The sequence below is a fragment of the Dermacentor andersoni genome, chromosome 3, assembly GCF_023375885.2.
Source record: "Dermacentor andersoni chromosome 3, qqDerAnde1_hic_scaffold, whole genome shotgun sequence".
NCBI classification, from domain to species: domain Eukaryota; kingdom Metazoa; phylum Arthropoda; class Arachnida; order Ixodida; family Ixodidae; genus Dermacentor; species Dermacentor andersoni.
In genome coordinates this window covers 73,758,904-73,781,698 of record NC_092816.1, presented here as the reverse complement: position 1 = coordinate 73,781,698, position 22,795 = coordinate 73,758,904, and the positions used below count along the sequence as shown (strand labels likewise).

The window sequence follows — 22,795 nt, the reverse complement described above, 5'->3', positions numbered from 1 at the left end:
AGGTTACCACTATCATTGAAAAGAAAGGTGTACAATCAATGCATTCTACCGGTACTGACATATGGGGCAGAAACTTGGAGACCGAGAAAGAAACTGGAGAACAAGTTAAGGACTGCGCAACGAGCAATGGAACAAAGAATGTTAGGCACAATGTGAAGATACAGGAAGAGAGCAGTGTGGACCAGAGAACAAATGGGGATAACCTATATATACTCCAATTGACAATAACAGAAAAAAAAAATGGTGCTGAGCAGGCCATGTAATACGTAGGTTAAATAACAGGTGGCCCACAAGAGTCACAGAATGTGTGCCAAGAGAAGGGAAGTGCAGAAGACGGCAGGAGACTAGGTGGGGTGGAGAAATTAGGAAATTTGCAGGCACTAGTTGGAATCTGTTGGCGTAGGACAGGAGTAATTGGAGATCGCAGAGAGAGGCCTTCGTCCTGCAGTGGACATAAAATAGGCTGCTACTGCTGATGATGATCTGCCTTTTGAATGTCGCCTATTGGAAAAGACAAATAAAACTTCAGCATACCATAAGTTACAGCTGGAGTGATATTGTTAACAAACATTTAAAAGAACTCGGAAGCAATATCTTTTGTAGCTTGTTTGGGAAGTAACTATCGCATGTAATGTGGTCTTGACTGGCTGCCTGGGTGACCTCGTTTTGTAGTCGAAACATGCCCAGATGTTCTTGGTTGAGCGCCCGGATACCGTATCTGGCTTTTGGCTCAAGGTCGCCGACAACGGGAAGTAAAAGCATTTCATGCTTAAGTGAGCCGAAAGAGATCTATGAGGGAGGAATCCAATGCAGGAACAGCAGCTGAAGACACAGAAGGTGCTCACATACAGGCTGGGAGGCAGTGGTGCAGCCATTGGGGGCACACTGGGCCCGTGCACCTCCAGGAACTTCTATTAGTATGCGGCCTGCCTATCCTCGGCCAAGCGGCGCAAGTTCACGATGCAGGGGCTCCTATTCAACTTAAGTACACATCAGGGTGACACTTCGACTGCATGGCACCATTAATGGTTCGCAATTGGAACACACAATACAGATCCTCAAGACCCGGAAACCTTCCCGTAGCCAGAGTTCACGTGAAATGTGCACGAGCCACAGCGAACATGTACAGCTAACCTGACATTTTAAAATACCTTCATGAAGTGGCCAAATTCTGCGTGTATGATCCCGTACTGTTCAAATGTTATTTCATTACTGCTGCCATATCGTGCAATGCTGCTAACATTAACTGTGACAGAATGGGAAAAGCCAGAATCTCAGCTAAAAAGACTAGAGAAAATATAGATGTTCAAAATTAAAATCGGAGTCGGCAGATCTACTCAAAATGGCATCCCTTTCTCTATCTGGTAAAGGATACAAGGCTAGTTCATGCTTTTTCATGGCCTAGTGTTGGACATACTTGTAACGGTAAACAGCGCAAAATAAGCAATTTATACATCTTGTGTATTCCCTTGCGATTGTTTTTCTTTTGTGCTACTTTCTGTTACAAGACTACAAAGGTTGCACAAACATTACAAAATTGCCTTTAGTCCCTTATGAATGCCCTTCACCCTAAAAGCACAATGTACATGTTAGAAAACCCCTGCTGTTTCTTTCCAACCTATTTGCATGCAGCAATAGCATATCAAGGAGAGTGAGAAGTTGTTGCATGGTTGTTACTACTGCCTTTACAACATGAGCACATGAAGGGAGCATTTATTCCTGGTGGCGCATTTCTTTCGTGCTATTCTGACGATAATAATAATAAATGTCACATCAGGCAGTCTTCATTTCTGTCCTTTACATAGTCCTGGCTGATCTCAGTACAGCACAGTCCATAGCAAATGTAGTAAAACATTCAAGCCAATTGATCCTCAGTGAGCTACCAGAAGGTTACCACACAGTGTGTGCTCTATACAGCACACATGGACAATGCGCACGACAGACATGATACTGGCAGTTTGACAAAGGTCAATATTTTAAAGCACATGGTCTGCATTGTCAAAGCTGGCAATTTCAGATGCTTCATGTCCAATACTCGCTTGAACAGTGCAACATCTATTTCAAGAATTCTTTGGAGTGCAAAGCCATGATGGCAGGCAATGCTTTGTACCTTGCATCAACAACCCGCACACAAGGTACAATTTGATTATCTTATGTACCCACTGCAACAGCTTAATGGCTATGAGGTGGTGCTACTGTGGTCGAGGTCCCAGGTTCGAACCTGGCCAAAAAAGCCCCATTTCGGTGGAAACGAAATACAAGAATGTGCATATACTTAGTATTACGTCGCATAATGAGAACTACAGAAGGTCAAAATAATTTGCAGTCTCCCACCACGGCGTGCTTCATAATAAGATTGTGGTTTTGGTAAAACTCCAGAATTTAACTAGGTCAGTTCGTGAGATGTACAAGCTTCCAGCACATTGCCTGTGCATTGTTGCACACATGTCAAAAGCACTAGTACGGGATTATTTTAATGGTAGTGACAACCTGAAAAAGGGGCCCAATCCTTTACACAACCAACATGGTGCAGCAGCAATTTCCATATCATAGTCGCAGGGGTTCACAATGAAAGTCTGCAAGGCAAAACGCAAAGCAATTCTCTGAATCAAAGCTAAAATGTGCGCAGCCGAAATACAAGACTTTGATAGGCTGCAATCAAACACAATGTGCATGATTGTAGACAGGTGTAACTGATCCTGATGGCAAGCTAGGCTAGTATAACCTAAAACTATTCCAATCTGTTTTTATTCCAAATCGGCCATTAGCCCTCCCTGATAGGTCAAAATGGCCACTGCATTCGAGCAAATAAAAGCACTTTCTATGCACACTGACAACCGCATGCGCATCATTGTCAAAGCAGCTAGCATGGCACGTGAAGGATGCCAATGCACAAAGTAAGCCATTCCTGGCCTTATCGTAAAGGGAGTTGGCATTTCTAGACAATGTTGGTGCAAACAGTGGGTGATGATGGTACCTCTGTTTTACATCACATTTTCATGTTTTTTTCTTATGTTTTCAATAAAAACTTCTGTACCAAACAATAAAATTTCAGTTGGCAGTACGCGCTTGTCCTCATCCTTTTCTGTGTATCTGTCTTGCTTCGTGCTGCCCCACTTCAAATTATGGAAAACCCAGCTAGCTAAAACCACTACCTTTCTCATATGAGGTACTATGCTTCAACTTTAAACACATTTTACTCACTTCCACATGAACTACGAAAGCAAATCAGAAAGTCTTTGCGCCTATATTTTTTGGCCAAATTACGGCTCTATATGAGAAGTAAACATATCCATTCCCAACAGTGGACGTTTCTTGGACTGGCCCGGCCTTATCTGCCGGTAGCTCTGCGCTATTGTTGAAGATTGCGGTTGTGCTTCACAAGCTCACAGATACAAGCAACCAAGTGTGATTCATTTTCTATGGAGCAAGGGACGAACCCATTGAAATCCACAAGGAAATGCGGGCCACATATGGGGAAAGGTGTCTCGCTTTGAGAAGTGCGAGGTGGTGGTATGGAGTTCGCAAAGGTCATGAAGGCTTGTATGACAATGAGTGTTTGGGAAGGCCACGTGCGTTTTCTACTGACAACAACATGGCACAGGGGCATCTCAAGTTTAGTGCTGCGATGGGACAAATATCTGAACCGGTGTGGGGACTACGTGGAAAAGTAGTGTAAGGTACATAGAACCGTGTGTATATTTGGAATTTACTGTACGTACATTATTTTGGCTAATGAAAAATAGGGACAAACACTTTCTAATTCGCCTCGTATTTCAATGTGTGAATGGCGCCACTGACAACCCCTCGCACAGTGGGCGTGAAGTTGGTCTGATCACTAACCCGTTTCTAGAACTTGATAAAAGTCTTAGCTGTCTGACATTCGCTTTATGGGGCAATTCAACAATTTTAGAGAAAACAGACACTTGTACCGATTCCTGCGCGACACCTTTCAGGAGCGACCTGTTTCTTGCTCGCCAAAATAGAATTCTGTGCACTCACTTGAAAGGATTAGGTACTATGGTGAAAATATTTATATACGTTGATTAGAGTAGCACATCGTTGATGAGTTCCCAGTTATGTTTTTGCAGGAGTTGCACTCTGAAACATCAGTACTGTTTAGATCACATAGTGTCCTGTGTGTGGGCTTCCCGTTTGTTGCTTGTATCATCCGTTGTCGGCCCCTACACATTGATCACAGCATGTATTCGCTGGAAAAGGTTACGCTGCAACACTCACTGTGCGGTGCAGTAGGGTCCCCATCACAGTGCTAAGATGGTCACCAATTGCTGACCTCAACATGCCTTACAACAATGAAAGCGAAGAGGATATGTACGGAGGCACGGCACAGGAAGTCACCTCGCTACCACGTGTGCATCCGCTGTTGTAATTTTTGCGTGGTTATGTCGGTATGCACGGCCAAGCAGAAACTGAAAAGGGGGCGACAAGTCTTCAAAATGAGGTCATTACTGAATATTCGACACAAGTGCCAAATGAAAGGAAATCATGAGCTTGATTTAGTAATCCTGAGCTTGAAGTAGAAAGTAACATTCAATCTAACCACCAGGCTGCGATAACACCCTTTACGTTAGTATGTTGTCAAGTCTTCTGGCTTTCTATAATCAACTGTAAATAAATTTTTGTGTGACAGCCACTTTTTGCCTCGTATATAGTGCTCCTGCAAGCGTTATCGGCTGTTAGTTTTTCCAAATCCGTACATTTGTTTTTTTATCAGTCCCCTAAAAAATGTACCAACGCTGTTCTACTGTATTTGGTGTTATGTATTACAATGCGACAATAAATGCCCTGCTTCTATGCCTGTGGTCTGTTCAGTTTTTCGTGGGGCCCTCCAACTGCATGTCCTGACACACAGAGAGTTCATTATAAGATCCATTAGATTTTTGGACTTTAAGCTTAATTTTTCAAACCAACATGTGTGTTGATGATCCCAGAGGAAAGAAGCCCATTCTACCATACACATCAAACTCATTCTAAGCTAGTAAAGGGAAGCATAATTTACTAGTGTATTAAAACGCGTAGGACGGTTACACATGTAGTGCAAATGTTTAGGCATTACCTGACGAAAACACCACGACGAGAAGTCAGAATGACGACGATGGAACCGCCAGGGCAGCAGTATGACAACGATGGCATGAAAATGGCATCACAATCATGATAGAATGATGAGAGCGCGATTACGATGGAATGACAAAGGTGTGACGATGATGGTATGATGACAGGCATATGACGAGAATCGGATGACGACGAAATGACTGCAACAACATCACAAACAAATGCATGACGACAAATGTATGATGCCAGCACAAAGACAATTCTGAAATGGTATAATGATAACAGCCGTTGTCATGTCATCTCTCAAACTTTTTAGTGCATGCGCAAAAGTAAACACTTTCACACAGAAGCAATGTCTCTCTGCTAGGAAGCACCACAACTTGAACATTTCATGCATGGAAGTAGTAGTTTACTCTATTCTTTTATCATGCAAGAAAAGAATGTATTGGACGGACAGGCAGATGCCTCAACAACTGCTTGCAGGAACACTGCAACAATGTTAGGAAACTGGTAACGACTGGTCACCCTGCCACACACTACATGCACTGCAGTTGTAAGCCTCTGTTTAACAGAGTACAAATGCTGGTCAACAATGCAGCTTAGCTGACTAGAGACATCACAGACGCTAAAATACTCGCATTTCCTTGTCAAAAAGAAATCTTGTTCCTTTCTTGGTAGTGGCTTGTGACACAGATGGCTTAGCTTGTATGTAATCGATGTGATCTAGCTTCTTTTCTCCCCCAGTTCTTGCTTCTTGTTCTACCAAGGTATATGTGTACTGACCATGTGCAATTAACAATTAGTCATTAGTAGTGCTGCGTCTTTGACTTCTGTGTCAACTTACGTACCTTGTTCGCACTATACGTTCTGTTATTTGTAAACGAGTTGCATCTTGCCAATTGTGCCTCCATCTTATACACACTTGCCAAGAGGATTTCAAATATACTTCTAATGCTTACAACACAGACTCTAAACATGTTAATTGGACTGTTGAAGGCATGTGAAGAAAGACAGTGCAGTTACTTCACTGCAATGCGATCTTTATGGAAACATAACTAAACAAACACTATACTTCACCACAGATTCCTACCGCTTATTGTCCTTCCAGTGCACATTATTGACAAACCTTTGCAGGACATAACTATTTGTCATTACATTTTCAGTATTAAGTCCCCGGTAATAATTTAGTAGGGATTGCATTTATGACGAGATCTTCAGTGTTTTGCTTCTCTGAGCCTGCATTTCGTAACGTTTCAGTCCGTTTTCCAGTCTTCTTTTCTTGCTACTATACGATGCACCGAGTGGCCAATCCCATGGATTACGGCAGTGTGCGAGTCATGTCCAAGCCAATGACAAAGGGTGAACAGAATGGAAAATGAAATGGGCCCTTACAAAGCACAGCCCATGGCCTGTTTTGCACACAACCCTGCAGACACAATACCTTTTACACTATGCTACGGCTAATTAAAAAAAAAAATTCAAGTAAAAAATAATGCAAGCTTTACTGAGCGTTCCCACATGACTCCAAGAGCCCGTGTACTGAAAGCTGCAAGGGTTTCTGAATCTGTAAGAGTCCATGATAAAACTTGATTTTTTCACTTGATTTCTTCCACTCTGTCTCCCACTACCCAAAGATAGTTCGTGAGTGACTGTAGACAACCGTCAGTTGTGGGTGGCGAGATCAGTGCACTCCCCAAGCCTCTTCAAAGGCAGAGCACAGCTTTGAACAAGTAAGTGCTGCCGAGAGTGGGTACTGGCTGATCGAGAAAGACCCTTCCGTGTAGTCAGGATCCACCTGGAACAATGAAAAATGGACTCAAAAAGACAAAATAGGAACTTGTGGAAAAACATTCCTGCATTTCTGATTGACTTGGCCGCACCAAAGCTTGTGCTCATTTCAGTGTCGGACATTGCAGGCCCAACAAATGATCAGTAACTCTCAGCGGAACCATGGTTTGGGAAAATTTCTTAATGCTCAAAACCTTAATAGAAAAAGCCTTCCTATTTAAATACATAGGAATGAGGAAGTTGTTTCACTTGGCAACCACTGTGCCGAAATTGGCATTATGAAACATCGTTCCAGCGCACAATTGAACACGGACGAGGAAAGAAAGACAACACGAACGCCGGCGTTCGTGTTGTCTTTCTCTCCGCGTCCGTGTTCAATTGTGCGCTGGAACGATGTTTCATAATGCTAATCATAACCAACTAGCCCAGCTGTCCATACTTAGTGCCGAAATTGGTGAGCTTTGCTTCATTAATAAGAAAGTTACAATCTATCTGCCAACTATGCATGGAGTAGATTTCTGATTTAGGCCAACAATTATTTTGCAGAAATTGTCGCGTATAAAATAAATAGTGAAGCATCAAGCTTACAACTAAGCAATGGAGGAAGATATCACAATTATGAAAAATTTAACTAATGAGACAAAATTGGTGGATTACGTAATAAAAAAAGTTTACGCCCTTTAGGACTCATCTTGTCACTAAACAATAATTGTCATCTATCTTGCGTGCATTTTCTTTCTTTACCACTTGGCACTCGCGACTTTCCTGTCAAGAATGCAATGCCATGCTCATTTGCGCATGTCATTCATGCTTAGAAATTATGTTGTATGTTGTTTATGCAGCGTTAAAGAAAGTGAACACATGCAAGATATGTGACAATTATTTTTTTAGGGTACAAGATAAGCCTCACAGGACTTGAACTTTGTCAGTGTGTAGCTTTGAAATATATCGCTGCTTTATCAGCAGGACCTTCCAGAAGATACTTGTAAACATTGTAATTTCACATAAGCTGTAAGCTTATGCATCATATTTGTTCATTTCAGATGCTATAACAGACGCAGTTTACTGAACTGCAACATCTGCTTTTGAGGCAGAGTTACGTATTTGTGAACTTCCACTTACGAATTTGTGAACTTTCATTCACAAATTTGAAAATCTAAACAATTTCATAAACGACATATGTTACGGTGTAAAATACAGGGAGATGCGACCTACTGCACTTGGCAACAAACTTTCTGCAGCAGCGCAGTGAGAGATACGCAGCCAAAGCAGGCATTTCTTTCCCTGCACTTCTGCATGTAGTCCGCCAATGTAAGCAACTGGAAGCCACATGGCATAAAACAAACCACACGAATTATTCTTTTTATTTTTTGTTAAAGATCTATTTCATAACAAATAAAAAGCATGCTTAGGAAACAAATTTTCGTTTCTTGCTGTTCTTAGTTTTCTGGCTTTCTGGTATCCATGTGCAACTTTCCTGGTCCTGTGACCCACAAGCAAAACGTCAACACTACTTGGCGTAGTAACACAAAAACAATCTTCGCAGGTGCGAGTGCGTGTGTGTGTAGCTTTAGCTGTTGTTGCCACAGAAAGTTGTCATCGGGTTTAGTTAACACGTTACTGCAAATTTTGACGTTCTTTATGTCAGTTGTGCAGAGGCTCTCCTCGGGGATCTGCAGTACATATTACAGTAGCACATATCTCCTTTTTGTTCACTTGCCAGCTTTAAATATTCAAATAGAAGCAATTTACAGAATTGTCACAGCCTTTCTCTCTTTTTTTTTTACTGCTAGATTACACAATTATAAACTTGATGCTTCATTTTTTTTTTCTTAATTTCCAGCAATTTCATGAAAATATTGATGTAATAAAAACATCTGTTCCCAAAAGCAGGTACACTAACTACTTTATGCAACAAATATCACCAAATGCCAAGCAAACATTAAAGAAAACACTCCTTCCTCTGTATTTGGGTATGCACTACTCGGCTACCTCCTAACAGCACACACCACTTTAGTGTACCTTATGAGTTCCGGGAGTTGAAGGGAGCCTAAGGAGGAATAGTTTGAGCTGTATTAGTAAATTACTTTCTTCAATATCAAAAAAGGTATCCTTACCATGAGAGGGAGCTTGGTAATCAAAATAATAATACAAAGGCAAAAGGCAGGTGGCGATGCGACTTGAAGTTACCCACTAGCCCGCTGCGACATCATGAATTAGATGTGCACTCAGGCCTAGTTAACTTTTTGGACTACAAAATGGACTTCATTGTATTTAAATAAGCCAAAGACTGAACTTCACAAGTTTCAAAAATTTTTGCTGTGCCACAATGGCCTAAATATGAAAAAAATACTTTGAAATCTGTGATGCCAAGACATACAGCACTTGAATATAGGCCCAAAGTTTTAAAGATGGAAGTTTAGCCTCCATTTTCTTTTCTAATAATGGACGTCTTACAACTAGCAAAAATAGTTTTGAAAGCGCTTTATTAACCTAAATTTATGTACTGTTTTCTCTTTAGTGTCCCAGCCTCAGAGCTATTTTAGGAGCAGCAGATGAAGGGCTCTATAGGCATGGCTGAGGCCTGCTGGCCACAACTCCCCGTCCCCCTAGAGATAGCTATCAAATTCTGCACAAGTTGCACTATCAAACGCACACAATTAAATTCGATATGCTTTATAGGACACACAGCGATTATGCTGCAGATATCCTACATAGAGCACAATCAGGCACACCAAACAAAGAAGTGAAACTCGTGCAAAAATAAGTACGAAGAGATCAAGACAAAAAAAATGCTACAGGCAGCACTTCTACAAAAGTGCAAAAAAAAAAATTCCTACAGTTAGCAAATAAGCTTGTAAAAGTGCATTATGAACAGGACATAGTACAAAAACTGAGTATTCAACAAAAGCTTTTGCCTATGTCGCATTTTTAGAGTGCATTAGCAAGTTTACTCTGAATTACCAAATCGGCCAAGTTCACACCCTATTGAGGTTTTGTAGATTTAAGCCACTGCCCCCAACCCTTCTACGACAGGACAGGGCAACTGCATCTGTGATAGTTTTGCTTGAATATTGAATCGTCCAGCCTTACTTTACACAAGAAGACAATTCGGCTGTTTTGTCCGAAGGGTCAACCCCTGAGAGTGATAGCAAAGTTTAGGGTTCAGCATGAATTCCTCGGACAGTGTTCTAACTATATATGTGGACGATGTGCTGGCACGATGCAGCAAGCAAGGCAACTCCTGTTGGGCAGAAACAACAGTGCCCTGGCAGCTACCAGGCGTCTCACAGCGCTGGCGTGACGAGGAGCATCGCCAGTGGCATTGCAGTCGTCGAACGTTGATGGTTCACGAGATGAGACCGACAGGAAACTGTCGGTGTTAGCACTAAGTGAAATTTTAGATAATGTTAGCTTTACTTGACTGCCTGTTCTAGCAGTGCATACACACATCAGCTCAGCTGGAACGCTGGTGTGCTTATAGTGCGCGCGCATGCGATGCTCGCGCCAGCAGCAGAAGGCAGTTTGTCGTGGCTTCGCCACGAGGCATTTAAACGTAGAATCGCCATTCAGTCCACTTTGTCATTTTTGCAACCAAATGCACTCCATGTCTCTGGAGACCCTCCAGCCCTCTGCTCGCAAGCCACATGTGCGCCTTCGATAGCGAGACAGGACGACAATGGCAGCAACATGAATGCACTTCGCGCGTCTGTATAGTTGCAAAAAATAAGAACTATTACCCATGTGGTAAAGCTGAAATTCTTGCAAGTGCAAGCAAACATACTAAAACTGCAGTTACACTAGAACATCGCTCATTGAGTAACGATCATGCCACCATTTCTATTGAAAAATTGTTATTAACTTCCACATTAAAAAATATACATATAAATAAACAAATGACAGCATAGGTATCCGCACAATATCAGTGCCACATTCTATTTGACATACAGAAACTTTTGACCTCTGATTAGAAGAAAATAACTACTACCAGGTAACCACTATCTTGACTAATGAACAAATGTGTGAGCAGAGCAATTGGCAACACTGAGTGCACACCATCATTCTTGGAAGAACGGCCAAACAGAAACATATATATATATTGTTGTGCCATTACCACCAGCCCGGATTCCGAATCTGCAAGATGCAAAATTATCCTTCGAGCGCCCAAATTCTCCCTTGAAAAGTCAAGATGCTGAGCCGTCAGGCAGCGGTGTCCTGCGAGAGAAGCATCGGCGAGCCACTTTGTTCGGACGTGTCGCCAAGTGCCAGACAGCCCGGCGCCGTAGACACCCACTAGGTGACCTCCGGCCCTTGCCTGAAGGTCACCGCGCCCGCCACAATTGAACCAGGTGGCCAGCGCGGTCGCAGGTTGGACCTCTCGGACGACCGTCGAGTGCTCGCTTTGTGTTGGGCCGTTTGGGTGACAATGGTTTTGGGGGCTTATAAGCGGAGGCGTGCCGCCTGAAAAACCGGATCCGCCGACCCACCGGGAGCCAGTGCCGCTCTCGACTGGAGCGAGATGTGTCACGCGTTTTCGCCGGACGTTGCCGTGCGGGAACAGTCGCGTTTGCTGTGAGCTCTCGGCCCCAGTGCCGATCCCTTCATGTCCTGTATAATGACCTGTATATAGTGTATAAAGTCCCTTTTGTTATTCTCATCGACGCCTGGCTCGGAGTCTTCGCTACCAACGCTCTGTCACGAAACGGGTGACGAGCGCTACGGGACCACAAAGTCGTAATAGTGGTGCAGCGGTGCAAAGTCGTAACAGTGGATGGCAGCTACGGGATTGACCGGCATCAGCTACCTCGGCGCGGTGAGTGCCTGAAGTTTACCTCAAACACCAGACTTTCTCTGACACAGGTTATAGTAGCTCAGGGAAGGATTTGGTGTTGCATTGTGTTAACCTTGTGTGTTTCAAGCCTAGTTAGAGTGTTTTGAAAACCAGGGGATGCTGAGGGGGTAAACAGGGCAATGTGTGAAATACTGGCATATGTCTTACTAGTAGCATTATAGTAGCGTACGGCAGGTATATTCAAAAAGGGTAAACAGCAGGAGGACAGTGTGAACGATGGAGAAGTACAAGGTCAAGGAACTTCTCCAAATTTGTGAGGAGTTGGGCATTGAGTTGGGCTCAACCAAAAGAAAGACTGCGATCCTTGAGGTCATGAGGACTGGGGACGTAACGGCTGAGGAAGCCGAAGAGGCCTGGGCGGATATCAATGAAAGTCGCGAGGAGGAAAAGAGGGAGAAGGAACGTTGCGAGGAGGAAAGGAAAGAAAAGGAACGCCGGGAGTGGCAGGCAGAAAGGGAACGTCGCGAGCACGAGCTTAAAATGAAAGAGTTGGAGACCCAAAAGAGCTCGCCGGCGCCTAGTCTAACTTCTAACGTTCCAAGAATACGCGATCAACTTCCACCCTTTGTCGTCGGAGAAGATATGGCCAAATACCTCGTGAAATTTGAGCACGTGTGCGAACGGAATAGCATTGAGCGATCCCTCTGGGCACAGAATCTGTTAGCCTTGCTTCCTGGGGAGGCATCAGACGTAATAACTTGCTTATCGAAAGAGGCGTTTGAGAGCTACAGTGATGTGAAGGAAGCGCTACTGCGAAAGTACAAATTGTCGCCCGAAGCTTTCCGGCAGAGGTTCCGGTATGCAAAAAAGGGCAGGGAGTCGAATGTTGACTTCGCGTTTCGTCTAAAAGCCGACCTGGTGGAATGGCTGAAGGGCGAAGAGGTTTACGACGACCGCGACAAAATCGTCGAATGCATCGCGTTGGAGCAGTTCTACCGTTGCATTGATGAGGATGTCAGGCTCTGGCTGCAAGATAGGCTAAAGGAGGTTAAGCTAAACAAGGCAGCAGAGTTAGCGGAAGAGTATTACACCCGCCGCAGCTTGCACAGCAAGGCAGTGCGCGTAGAAAAAGCAGATAGGAGAGATGGGTTTTCCGGGAAGCCCGACGAACGGAAGCAAATCACGCGTCACGAGTTTCGGGAAGACGAGTCCCTTCCCAAAGAAACTGTAAGGGAAGGACAGAATGCATCTCAGAATGATGACGATGGTCCGAAACAGCGAAACGATACGACGCGCTCTTTTGAAAAACGGAAACCGTTAACCTGCTACAATTGCAAAAAGCAAGGGCACATCGCTGCAAGCTGCCCAGAGAGAATTGCTTTTGCAACAATACAGGAAACTCACAAAAACATACGTCTATTGGAGCCCTATGTGCAGGAAATTAAGATAAACGGTAAGAAGTGCCGTGCACTTCGGGACTCTGCAGCAACTGTGGATGTTGTCCACCCGTCTTTCGTCTCCTCGAGTGATTTTACGGGAGAGTGTGCTAGGATACGGCAAGTGGCCGAGGAGGAGAGGGTCTGTTTACCGATCGCAACGGTTACCATTGAAGGAGAGTTTGGGAAACTTAACACCGAAGCCGCTGTGTCAGCCGCCCTCCCGGAGCACTTTTCCTACCTCTTCTCAAATAGCTCGGAGCAGCTGCTGAAGGATCAGGGCAAATCATTCTTTGCCGACGTGGCGTACATGGCGCTCACGCGATCCAAAGCGCTCCCGCTGTCGAGGGAACTTGACTTTGCGTCGGTGAGCGAAAGGCGGTGCGGCACACGGACTGATCAAGGTAACTTGAGTGGCAAGCAGTCACGTGAGAGGCAGAGCTCGGAGGCTGGCCTAGGCGAGCGGGTCCTGGAAGTGAGTGGGAGTGACGCGTGCAGTGCTAGCCGCGATATAGACGCGACGCCGCAATTAGGCGACGCGGGCTCCACACTCGCTCCGGTTTCCGCCAGCCGGCAGGAGCAGGCTGCAGTTGAAAGAGAAACTCGGATTCGCGAGCAACAGGAAGAGTGTTCAATAGCCGATCTGAGGAAGAGCGCCAAACGGGGAGTGAAAAAAAAAGAGGGCTTCATTTTGCAAGGAATCTGGCTTATTGTACCGCCGCTACACGGATAAGCAGGGTCGCAAGTATAAGCAGCTTCAGATTCCGCGAAAATATCGCCGGGAAAAATGAATGACCTCATTTGCTTCCTCAGTAGTATGTTTTCGGTCCAAGTGATTTCAAGGGGACCGTTCTATTTGTCATTATTATCGCTGATTATTATTTGTTCCTGATATTTTTGTGTGTTGTTAATTTGAAAACTGGTTGTTTGAGCCTTGTGTACTAGATCGCACACCTGCCTCTTGTTGCAGCGGGAGCAAAAAGGGGGATAGCAATTCAGTTAGGTTGATTTGGATTATAGCCTTGTCTGGTGTTTGACGGGAGACAGAGGGCACTTGTTCGTGTTGGGTGTTGCCTTTTGCCGGTCGGTTTTGCAAGCTGCAGAACGACCAACCGGGACCAGTGGCGAGAAGCAAGGGCTTAGGAACGACCCGAGCGGAGCTGGTCGAGGTGCCTTGGCGACAACGCGGTGAGCAGAGCTCCTGTCCTGGCAAGTCGGACCTGGGCACGTGAAGTTACCTGGCATCCCGACACTGGACGTGAACTTGGACGAGCCTGACGAACGTGCGCGCCTGGCATCCGAGCCACGTGGAGGCAGCTCGTCTTCCCGGCGCCTTATCTGAGGGCGGGGATGCTGTTGTGCCATTACCACCAGCCCGGATTCCGAATCTGCAAGATGCAAAATTATCCTTCGAGCGCCCAAATTCTCCCTTGAAAAGTCAAGATGCTGAGCCGTCAGGCAGCGGTGTCCTGCGAGAGAAGCATCGGCGAGCCACTTTGTTCGGACGTGTCGCCAAGTGCCAGACAGCCCGGCGCCGTAGACACCCACTAGGTGACCTCCGGCCCTTGCCTGAAGGTCACCGCGCCCGCCACAATTGAACCAGGTGGCCAGCGCGGTCGCAGGTTGGACCTCTCGGACGACCGTCGAGTGCTCGCTTTGTGTTGGGCCGTTTGGGTGACAATGGTTTTGGGGGCTTATAAGCGGAGGCGTGCCGCCTGAAAAACCGGATCCGCCGACCCACCGGGAGCCAGTGCCGCTCTCGACTGGAGCGAGATGTGTCACGCGTTTTCGCCGGACGTTGCCGTGCGGGAACAGTCGCGTTTGCTGTGAGCTCTCGGCCCCAGTGCCGATCCCTTCATGTCCTGTATAATGACCTGTATATAGTGTATAAAGTCCCTTTTGCTATTCTCATCGACGCCTGGCTCGGAGTCTTCGCTACCAACGCTCTGTCACGAAACGGGTGACGAGCGCTACGGGACCACAAAGTCGTAATAGTGGTGCAGCGGTGCAAAGTCGTAACAATATATATATATATATATATATATATATATATATATATATAAATTTGTTCCATAATTCAAGAAGGCAATTGTACTCTGCAGTTTTGATTTAACAATGCTGCTGAAACAGAAACCAAAACATGAAATTAACAGTTAAGTTTTCTGCTGTAAGTATGGCTATAATTATGAAAAAACAAGAAAAGGTCAGCAAAGACTACCACTGGAGGTTTAGGTCAGTGCACATTTGAACAGGACACTGTTGCACTACATTGAACACAGCAGCAAGTCCTGGCACTGAAAATAGCAAATTATTAGACAACTCTCCGAATTATTAAAGATAGTAGGTTTATCACCCGTACAAACTTGTGTAAACCTTCACTTACTAGCTAAATTACCAACGATGATGTCTCATGTGCACAGGCAAACGTGAACACATCTCACTTGATCACGAACACTTGCTGCTATTGGGACACTGACACGAAGAAGAGCAACAGCAGTGGCAAGCCAAATAGCCCTTCCTGCTGCCTCTCACTTCAACACAAACTATGTTCACTAGAACACAGCGCGCACACAAAGCCGTCAGCTATCTTGGGTGGCCCACCGGAGATTACCTCTAAGATAAACCGCGCACAGCCGTGGCCGAAGTAGAAGAGGAGAAGCACGCTAACCTAACCACCTCTTCTCCTAGGCCCTGCACATCTCTGCTCCACCCTTTGCGAGAGCGAGAGCAAGCCAACATTGTTTATGCTCACCGTCACCCACTTAACCTTGCACCTACAGCTCACGGCAGATGGCTGCAATCTTATCGCACTTGGACCTTATACAGAATACAACTGCAATATAATATATTAATATATTGTATAAATATATATCATAACTACATAGTGCACATATAATTGCTATAACAACAAAAGGCATGGATGACGGGTGAGCTGTTTAAGCAGTGTCTGAGAAAGCTAGACTGAAGGCTTGAATTTACCAACAGACATGTTCTCCCGCCTCATAGATACCTGCTCGGTGCACAAGGGAGACGGCGAGTTGGAATCCACTGAGCCCTTTTCCTTCCTGCAAATATGACTGCACCTCTTCAGCCCAGGAACCAGGGCACAATAAAAAATTTGAACAGTTCTTATACAGTTAAACCTTGATATAACTAACTTCAATACTGTATAACGAAATTTCGCTTCCGTCACAAGGGGATGGGAAGACAATAGACAGCTTTAGTTGGGCGTCCGCAGCAGTTCTGTGTACGCAGCAAACCTGCGGAGGCGTCAGTGCGCATGCGGAGTACGCAGGAGCATGCACGGTATCTTGCGTGCGTCCGCAGCTTTTCAAAAGCTGCATCCGGCCAACTACTGCCGCATCGTGCTCGCATACTTCGCTATGCACGCACAACCTCGCGCGCTGCGTACGTGGTTGGTTGCGGATGCCCAACTAAAGCTGCCTAATACAGTCGCCGACTGATTTTTCGGACTCCGAAAATTCGGACATGCTCAATTATTCGGTCTGCTTCGCGGCACGGCCATTCTCCCCATAGATAATAATGTATAACAACTGCTGAAAGTTCGGACACGTTGCAACCTCTTGTCTGATTTTTCGGACCCTCCTTGAGCCAACTCGATCGAGAGCACCATGCATCGACTCTGACCGGTGCATGGTTCGACTTGCTGAACACCATTCTTGTTTTGAACGGGGCCTCCTTGCTGCCCCACGAAGTGGCGCTACTGCAAATCCCCGCTCATCATCATCGTTTCCATCCGGTTCGATAGAGTGGCTACAGCAGTTCCGGTCTCAGCTTAGTAAGCCATGTCAAGACAACCCAGCAGCTGATTTGTTTCTTCATGCACATTGCTGCAAGTAGGCCACGTTTTTCATTTGTGCGACTGGTGTCAGCGTGACGGCGTGGTGGTGTTTGCTTTGTGTGCTGTGTCAAGCTTGTGGTGATCCAACGCAGCACACGGGGTCTGTTCGATTCGCCTGCACCACTGCAAACCAGTTCACGGCAGTTCACGAGAAGTTCAGAAACTGTGCAGCTCGATTCCGGAGGTGCAGGCCCAGCAAAACACTCGAAACGAATGCAAAAGTGCAGACGCGGTTTAGGCGTTATGCTATGTCGACTATTGTGCATGGAGTGCATAAGTTTGAGAGGTCCTGAACTGCAAGTATGATCGGTTTCTGGGGCGTAAATATACACCACAGTTGCGTAGACACGTCAGACGTGCGTAAGCGGGGTTTTAACGGTGCTCGCACCCATGTGCTGTGTCGTCTGCAGCGCCACTGCTTCGCACCTGTATGCCTGCACCAAGTCGACACCGACAGTGGAGCGGGTTCAGCAAAATCATGAACCAGCCTTGCACCTTTCCTGCACCTTTTGAAATGAACGTCGTGGTTCTGCGGGCGCCATTGCTGCACCGCTGAAATGAATGGCAAGGTGCAGCACCTCGCGAACTGCTCCAAGTGGTGCAGGCGAATCAAACGTACCCACGGAAACATCACGTCGAGTGTCTAATGGCGCCAACAGTGCCCGCACAGACTGCGCTGGGGAATGTAGGCAAGCGGGCACCGGGAGGCCTAGGATTTGTCGCCTTCCGATGTGCTCCCTACTGACGGCGGAAATGTTCTGTCGAGACCTGCGTAGTGGTTGCATTGCGATTGCGGACACCGTCTCATTTGACAGTCTCACAGGTGCTGACACTGCTGTACTGACATGCGCTGAACTCGACGACGGCGAGATCATTTGTCAGGTTTCTGCTGCACCGCCGGATGATGACTGCGAGTCGGAAGATGACGCACCATTGCTACACTGCCATCGCATACGGAGCGTGTACAAGCAGTGACTGTGCTTTCAGCCGCCTATAGTGATCGTACGACCCTCTCCGAGATTCAGGCTTATCTGATTGCACATAAACAGAACAGCATGCAAGGGCGCATTCACGATTTCTTCAAGCCTACTGCCGAGTCCGAATAAGTGTGTGGAAATAAACGATTTCTTTTTTTCTTTTTCTTAATCTGCTTTTTCAGACACCTGTTTATTTGGACATTTCACAGTCCCTGTGAGGTACGAATAAACGGTCGGCGACTGTAAATGGAAACTTCCGTCGATGCAGATGCAGATGCAGTGCACTCCGCGGGGGCGGAGTGCATGCGAAAGCGTGGCTGGCTTCGCTTGATTCGCAGCGCCGATGTGAAGATAGCGTCAACATGGCATGAAACCGCAGCATTCGTCGCCGACTTCCAAATTCACCTAAAGGAATTGCCTTCTCTCTAAATTTGCTTTTTTTGATTGCCCAATAATTGCAAAAATTCTGCGGCCCCTTTCTGTGTAAGAAAATCGATCGGCGACTTACTATTGTGAGCAATATGAGCGGGGACACAGCGTGTGTCAGATAGCCTCGAACGCTGCTATAGGTGACATGCGACGGCCGCCGTCGGAAACAACGTGGAATGGAGGACACTGTTCTAATAGCTGTTGGCACTCCTACCATGCGTCTCTTTATACAAAGTGCGGAACTTCGCATAGCCAGCACACATTGATAAAGCTGTTTGATATTGCGGCTACTGATAATCTTGTGCACCGAAGTGTGGCCAATAGCAGCACTGTATTGAAGCTTAAACCTACGAGAACTAGTTCCCTGGGAAACTTGTCCATCTGTCTGGAACGCGTGACACGATGCGCTCCATAGATATACATCTGGTCCTATGGGAGTATATCTGAAAAACATCATCATCATCATCATAATAATCATCATCATCAGCCTGGTTACACCTATTGCAGGACAAACGCCTCTCCCATACTTCTCCAACTACCCCGGTCATACCTGAAAATACCTTACGCTAAATGCAGGAACGAGTGCCTAAGAGCTACCCTGCCAAAAAAAAAAAAATAAGAAAGAACAAAGAAAGCATGACTGAAAGAAAACGACTAGCTGTAAGTTAGTGTGCACATAACCGTCTTATCAACTACAGGCGGCTAGTGAAATGTCGTAACCTGCCGTTTTCGACAAATGCAGGCACGGAGGGAGTGCCAACAGTTAGCGGAAGAGCGTCCCCTTTCCTCTCTGTTTTCGACAGCGCCATCCGCATATAACTCTAACTCAGTTCTGAGGCTATTTGCCAAGCGTTCGAGTGTTCTCACTCATATTGCTCACGGTAGTACAGTCGAACCTCGATATATCGAACAGCGCGGTGATCGCAAAATAGTTCGATATAGCCAGAATTCGATATATAAAATCACGTAGAAAACGCGTCAAAAACTAGCGCAAATCAATCAATGAACCAATCGTGGCGCAATAGATACTCGCATGAAGCTTCAAACAAAGTATTTATTTAGTTCGCTGAAAGTACTGAAGCAGCGTAGCCGGCTTCATATTGGCAACCGCGTGCTTGACCACGGCGTCCTCAACATAGTCCAAACGGTCCACAATAGACAGTCCAGTGCCTTCTATTGCGCCGCAGTAGCGGCGTACAACGGCCAAAGCAGCTACAGCCTCAGTTGCAGTCGGGAGCGGGGCAACATCAGCGCTTGCTGGATCAGCCTCGGCAGCGTCTTCGTTTGGCCGCTCAGCAGTCACTTCTGCCGCGATCTCCACGGCTGTTAACTCCGCCACTGTTCCGGTGCAGTCGTCACCGCCAACGAAGTCCGCAATGCACACGATGTGTGGCTCAGCACCGACAAAGCGCTCCAACTGGCTCCACGGCCGCCTCGATCACGCGCGCACGGCGGGGGCAAGCCTCGCCGTGCGCGCGTGATCGAGGCGGCTTGCCCCGCCGTGCGCGCATAGGTGCGCGCGTGATCGCGGCGGCCGTGCTGGCTCCAAGCCGCCGCGTGTGTACGCCGCTACGTTCAAATGGCGCCCTCGGCGCAACCGATGTGGGCAGCTGTCGTACGCAGCAGTCTGGAACGCCGATCGCGCCGCCGCTATCTTCGAGGTGTTGCGGGAAAGCTCGCCTCATGTCAACAGAGCGCACTTGGTCTGGGGCGGCGGAGTTCGATATACCCATTTTACATCCGGCCCCGTTCGAAATAAAGAATTAAAAATGCATGCGATTTTTCATGTGATATAGAAATTGTTCGATATACGCATTAATTCGATATATCCGTGTTCGATATATCGAGGTTTGACTGTACTTATTTGCATAAAAGGTTGAATTTCAATACAACGAAATTTCAATATAACGAGGCAAGTTGCCAATTTTACCTACTTCGTTATACAGTCGAACCCACATATAACAATACCAGTTTTAACAATATATCGGTTATAACAATGAGAGGCTGCTGCACCGTCGACTTTGGATGTTTTCCATGGTGAAATAATCCACTTACTACAATGCCCCGATGCCGCATTATCGGTTATAACGAAGTTTGGCTGCTGGGTGTCCGAGCCGAACGGTAGTGAAATGCGAAATGTTGAAAAGAAAACGATAAATTTGAGCCACTGCACAAAGAGCCACTGCTCCAACAGCGACCGTGCGCTCATTTACTAGGCATCTCCGCGCGCCTCTCTCCCATTGCCCTTCCTCCGCTTTGCACAGGAATGGGCTGCGCCCACAGCTCCACGCCGCTCCAACCTCGGAAACACAAATGGACCGTGCCAACTGCGCTGCTCACAGGTTGCTTGCATGTTGCTCACTGGCTCCTCATTCAGCGCAGTGCTGCAAACAGTTTAATCACTCACATTGGTCTCCGTTGTTTGCGTCGAAATCGTTCCTGGCCATGCAGTTTCTCGCCGTCGAAGTGGAAGATGGCTGATCTGCCCGCTGATCAGCATCGCTGCCTCAATGTTATCCTCACAGGAGGCCCGGCAGATGATAGTCGCTCTAGGGCTGCATTTTCGCAAGGAACCTTCCGCTGCACTATGTGGAGCACCTGGATGCCTTGGTGCTCCAAAATGCACATGAAATGCACATGAAATGCTGGCGACATGGACTTTGCAGACTACGTTAAGTGTCGACAGGTGCGCTGTGTTCTACAGTGCCAACCCGGTCAATGACCTCATCACTCAACTAGTTGGCGATGACCACACCGCAGAAGATGATGATGAGGAAGCATTGGCACAGTGTTTGTTATCACAGGTGATGGAAGGACTGAGTCACGCATGGTTGTTCTTCAGTTTAGAAGAAGATGAGAAAGATGCTTTCAGACACCTTCAAGCGCTCCAAGGTAAGCTTACAGTGCTTGCTCCCACAGAAAAAAAAAAAAAGCAGAAAACGATCACACATTTCTTTCATAAAGCTATGGTGATGGTTCCTGAGGTGCTCACACTCCTTCCATAGCCAAATATAGCCTTCTGTTTATCATTGTCATTTGTTCGAATTTCGTTAAATTCGAATTTGATAGGTGTCCACATGAAATTCAAACTAATTAGTTTTTACTGTAGAAAGGACAACAGGCGGACGGACAGAGCAAACCCAGTTTCAAGCTGCTAACTGTTGTAGCTGTATAATAAAATTATACTGTGTAGAAAATGTAATTTAGTCGCATTGTGTGGTTTTCTTTTTCCCAGAGAAAAGCTTTCAGTACCTCTTCGGACTAATCTATTGGTAATATTTGCAGCCCTTTGCATCGTGACCCCTGCATTGCCCTCTGGTTCACAGGACTAGCAGAACATGACCTCCAAGATTGGCAGCTCAGAGAAAGCTTCCCAAGCTGCACCAACAATTAGGAAGCCACGAATGGTGCACATTCACCTCTGTTCATAAGTGATCAAAATTGAGAAAGCGATGTCCAGCCTTCAGGGGGCTTCGCAAGACATTTCAAGCATGATGCATAAACCTGCCTACTTGCTATGCGATGCTCTCATGAAAAGGTATCAAATATTCTTGTACATGCAGCAAGGAGCCTGCAATCTTGCTCAAATAATTGCATGCCATTACCTTCAATTTCTTTGAAATCCTCGCTATATTAGTGCTTATTGTGATTTTAAAGAATTTGTGCTATTTTTTCCAGGTGTCTATCAGAAGAGGCCACATATGAAGGTTGGATTTGTCTAGAAAGGGACAAAAAGGTCACTGTTGCACTATGGGACCTTGCAAGTGAGGCTTCGACAAGTCCTTTTACCTTGTCCCTTCAAAGCCAGGTCACCTCACAACTTTTCTTTTAATTCTCTTTCAATCTAGAAAATCCAATGAAGCAGTGTCTTTAGCAGCATCAGAAATTGAGAAATAGCACAAGTGATCACATGCTCAAACCATCCAGAGGTAACGAATAACATCACCGCAAACCTGCTAACCTGGGGACCTCAAAATTCAGGAGATCAACCATAAGAGAAAGGAGAGGGGGAGGGGGAAGGACAACGAGAAGAGAAAAATATCACTTTTTTTCTCAGCTACAGCAACGTCACAAACTACTGTGTATTCAGCTGGCAGCCGGGACTCTAGGCAAGTGACGTATATGTCACAAACCTCCTATATATAGCTATGTGGAGCGAACAATAAACATTCCATTTTCTACATTCACCGTGTAGTCCTTTTGTGTACCAATCGCGACATATCAGTGGCGACGAGGAAGACACCGAACCCATCGGGTTCACAACGTAGAGAAGAATGAGCCTTGGAAAACCACCCGTGTTCGACGGCATCGAAGGCCCATGGACAACCTTCAAAATCCGACTCGAGGTGTACCTGAAAGCGCAAGAGATAACCGACTAAGCGAAACGACACACCATTTTGATATCCTCATTGTTAGACTTGGCAGTATGCATCATCCA

General features: G+C 46.1%; 1 protein-coding gene across 1 annotated transcript in view; it reads right to left on the bottom strand.

Moving 5' to 3' along the window:
• Window positions 1–6,550: 6,550 nt before the first annotated feature.
• LOC126545146 (ribosomal RNA small subunit methyltransferase NEP1) overlaps window positions 6,551–22,795 on the bottom strand; it is a 34,627-nt gene continuing 18,382 nt past the window's right edge. Inside the window, exon 6 of the mRNA XM_050192896.3 lies at window positions 6,551–6,868. Coding sequence (XP_050048853.1) covers window positions 6,755–6,868 — 114 coding nt within the window. The 3' untranslated portion in view covers window positions 6,551–6,754. The remainder of the gene's footprint in view (window positions 6,869–22,795) is intronic.